We start from the raw sequence: 4,065 nt of genomic DNA, 5'->3' as shown, positions 1-4,065 counted from the left end.
CTCCTCTCTCTCTCCTCTCTCTCTCCTCTCTCTCTCCCCCAACCCTCCTACCTATAGGGTGACCTTGCAGGCACATCATAGGAAAACTGGCTCTCCCTACCACTCCACGCCCAACAAGCCATAGTGCCAACAAATAAGGAATAACTGAAACCAGACTCTTTAGGAAGAGACAGAAATTCCATTACCCAGGAAACCACTCAGTGAAGATGCCAATAGTTCTGATATGTTCTTGTGCCCTGCCCCCTTCCCCACAAAAACCACCTGTAGAACCAAATATGTCTCTTCAAAGCCCATCAGCACAGACTGATAATATCATTATCAAGCCAGGGCTAGTGCTTCTCTACATACTGTACTGTCACAGGTACAAAGCAAGCCCTAGACAGATACTGTCTCCTGCCCCCGCAAATCCAGGGACAAAAAGGCCAGGAAGCTTGATGTCCTTGGATTTAAACCTCATGTTCAAAAAGGGTAATAAAGGTGCTTGTACTTGTATCTTCTTCCCTCCCCCACCATCAGGAATTCTGACATTTTGGAAGTACCAATCAGAACAACACTGGAAAGGAAGAGCCTTGTTTTCAAAACATGGTGCCAGCTCCTCTGCAACTATTTCTTCCAGGAAACCAAGCCTCCACCTCCTGAGTTTTTCACTGGAGCCAGGGAAGCTGAAAATCCCATCCCCCACCCAATGGGAACTAAACCCAGCCAGCTCCCCGCTCTATGGATATGAAACACCCGAGAACACTGACTGGGAAGAACATCCGGCTCTTATCGGAATCCCTAGTTAGGACTCTACCAGGATTCCTTTTAGAAAGTTAGGGGCAGGCCCGAGGAAGCTAGGAAACATGCTATGGAAACGGGATTGCCATCACTCAAAGAAATCAGACACCCTGCACACAACACCCCACCCCTAGGCCAAGTGGAGAAGCCTGATCCAAGGCCTAGCTCCTACCCAGGCCCTGGCAGGCCAGTTGGCTCCTCTCTCCACCTGCCTCTCATACAGCCAGGCCCCTCAAATTACCAACACGCTAAGCAAGGGCCCTGGAGACAAGCAAGCCTGTTTTGCCACTTAGGAAGCTGGAAAGAATTCTTGAGTCAGGTTAACCCAACCCCCTCTTCTTTACACATGTAAGCACACTGGCTCAGCCAGAACTCAGGTCTTTCAACCTCACAGTTGGTGAAGACTCTTACGTGTTGGTTCCAAGTTGCTCAACTCTCAGGGCTCAGCCTGCAAAAGACTCGGCACTTCGACCAGCTCAGTCCAGAGGACTCCAGAGAATGACTGCTGAGACCACCCCACCTTCCAACCCCCACTACAGACACACAAAAAGAAGTGGAAAAAAGTCCATCTCACATACCCCCTTGAGTGGGTTTTGTTGTAGGTCCCTCTGCTTCCCTCCACCCGTGCTTCATCCTGCCCTCTCTCATACCTGCCATCTATCCTCAGCACACACGGCGCCTTTGCCACAAGTAACACCGTTGCATCCAGCACTCTCCAAGTCTACATCCGCCTCCACCTCCTCAGCTCCAGAGGGGCTGGGTTACAGAAGATGGAGTGAAAGAGGGGAATGCATAGGGAATGGACATGGAGACTCTTGGAAAAGGAAACTCTAACAGCTGATGGGCTATAGGGTAAAGAGAACTTGGGAGGCAGGGATAACAGGTCAAATAAGACCATAACAAATTATCAAATGGGGAATGAATTTTCTTTCTACATGTAAAGAAGAAATGGGGGTGGGGGCACTGGGTAAGAGTCTGAGACTTAGGGGAAGAAAATGGCCAATAGCTGAGAAATAAGTAACTAGAGACAGGAACTTCAGAGGCTGTTGCAGGTATTGTATCTTGGGTACTTCTGGACAGTACCTGAGAGAGAAAGACTAAGAAATCCCTGAAGAAATGGAGTCCAGGAGGCAGAGGTTGCAGTGAGCCCAGATTGCACCACTGCACTCCAGCTTTTGCCACAGAGTGAGACCCTATCATAAAAAAAAAAAAAAAAAAATTCCTCCAAGAAATTTAGGCCCTTGTCAGTAGAAAAAGAGCTGACACCCACTACAGGAATAGGATGGGAAAAGCTGCGGGAAGGAAGCAGTGGTTTTTAACCCCGGCTTCCCATTATAATTACCTGGGGAGCTTTAAAACTATATGCTAATAATCAGGACACTCTAGGCCAGTAAGACCAATCTTTGAAGGTGGGGCCCAAGTGACTGCTTTCTCAAATGTGAAGCCAGGGTAAGAAACACTGAAATACAAGAAAAGCTGAAAACCCAGTTGGAATATTTAAGGCTGGTGCTGTTAACAAGTGGGAAAGGAAAGTTGGTAGACTATTTCAGTAAGAAGAGTACCCAAGTTTGAGAGGAACCCTGAGTGGCAGTTAGAGGGCTCTATGCAAAGAAAAGCAATAAAGAAGGCAATGCTTTCAAGAGGAACTAGTCTAATTCTGAATAGAACATGGCCCAATTTAAGAAAGATTTACAGGGAATGGATCTGCTTGCAAAATAATGAGGCCCAAGTGAGAGGCAGAGGCCATAAGGCCAAATCTGGGGACAAAAGGTCTGGTGTGAGGAACTAATGAGCTTCAGACACGGTTTGGACAGGATAGCAACAAGTCTGGGGAAAAAATGAGGAAGAGAATTAGGTCCAAATTGTAAATGAAAGCCATTCTGATGTATAAGGAGCAACTGGAATTAAAAATTCTGGGGAATTAGGAAATTGTAGAACAGTTTCAGAGAACAGAGGCAGAAATATGGAATATATTAAAATTTGAGGGAAGACAGGTAAGAAGGATTGCCTTGGAGAAAGAGAGGCATGCAGAGAAAGGAAAATTGAGCAGCTATCTGCAGGGGGAAGGGTATACCGTGCAAGTTTGGAAAACCAGGGTGCTCGGTTTGAGAAAGACGTGCAGCCCTTCTCTAATTAATGGGGGAAGACTAGGGTTGGGTTTTGAGGGAGGAAATTGCAAAGGCCTAGCGTCCAGAATATATAGCTTGGTTTGAAGGCACTGGAGGTACAGGGGGAAGGTTCACTGGAAGCGGGATGGCTGAGTCCTGTGATCTAATGATCCAAAGATGGGGTTCAGGTAAGAGGGGAGGGAGAAGGATGAGTTCCAGCTGAGAGAAGATGTTTACAGGGTAAGAATGTTTCCAAGAGTGTTGGGGGTATACCATTGGGGCAAAAGGATGGAGCACAGAATCAAACCCAGTGTTTGATAAATAAAAGGAATGGCGTTAGGAGACTGGGAAAATGGGGCCTAACTGGGAGGGGGGTGTGGAGGGAGGAAAGTGGGGGAAAGATAAAGCTGAAGTATGGGACCAGGAGGAAGGCTGGACATGCGTGTAAGGACTGCTAGGCCTGAAGAGAATGGGGGGAGGGTGATGAGTGAGGGTAACTGAGAACTGAGGGATGGAGGTTGACTTTGGGCGGGGGGCAGTGATACGAGAAGAGTATGGGTGGGGGGTGCAGTTTTCATCAGGGAGGGGATTCAAAGCGAAGGGTTAAGTGACTTATAAGGGGAGTAAGAAAGATCTGAGGAAGACAGGAAACAATTTGGGGAATCTGGATGCGGGGGAAAGCCCAGTTTGGGGAATGGGGCACAGTTCGGTGGGGCTGAGGAAAAAAAGGGGACCTGGTTGGAAGGTTGGGTTCCGGCTTTTGGGGGCTTTAGGGGAGGAGGAGGCCCGGATGAGGGGGATGGGCCCGGTTGAAGAGAGGGGGCTAAAGGACATAAGAAGGCCCAGCTGCAGGGCTGAGGACCGGACTGGGGTGGCTAAAGTGGTGAAGGGAGCTGGCTGGGGGCGGATGGCCCCGCTGCGGGGAGCAGGGGCCGGCTGGGGGTATGGGAGAGGCCCTCTGGAGCAGATGAGGGAGGATGGGGGCGGGGAGCCTGGGCCGGGCCGTTACCTGTCCTGGGTGTTTATCATCCTCGGCGGCTCTGCTCAGGGTGGGAGGAGGCGGCGCAGGGAGTGGATAGGTGGATGAGTGGGTGGGTGTGGGGTCGCGCGCGCGGGGTCGATCTCTGCGGGCTAAGTCCCTGTCAGGCCGCGGGCCGAGCGCCTCCTCCTGCCTCAGCGA

At 50.0% G+C, this 4,065-nt stretch overlaps 1 protein-coding gene across 1 annotated transcript in view; it reads right to left on the bottom strand.

Annotated features, from left to right (window-relative positions):
• The window catches only part of OAZ2 (ornithine decarboxylase antizyme 2), a 22,048-nt gene extending 17,983 nt beyond the window's left edge, over window positions 1-4,065 (bottom strand). Inside the window, 1 exon segment of the mRNA XM_011940407.1 lies at window positions 3,895-4,065. Coding sequence (XP_011795797.1) covers window positions 3,895-3,914 — 20 coding nt within the window. The 5' untranslated portion in view covers window positions 3,915-4,065.

Source organism: Colobus angolensis, unplaced genomic scaffold (genome assembly GCF_000951035.1).
Source record: "Colobus angolensis palliatus isolate OR3802 unplaced genomic scaffold, Cang.pa_1.0 Scaffold19, whole genome shotgun sequence".
NCBI classification, from domain to species: domain Eukaryota; kingdom Metazoa; phylum Chordata; class Mammalia; order Primates; family Cercopithecidae; genus Colobus; species Colobus angolensis.
The sequence above is the reverse complement of the archived record's forward strand: the minus strand, read 5'-3'. Positions and strand labels throughout refer to the sequence as shown.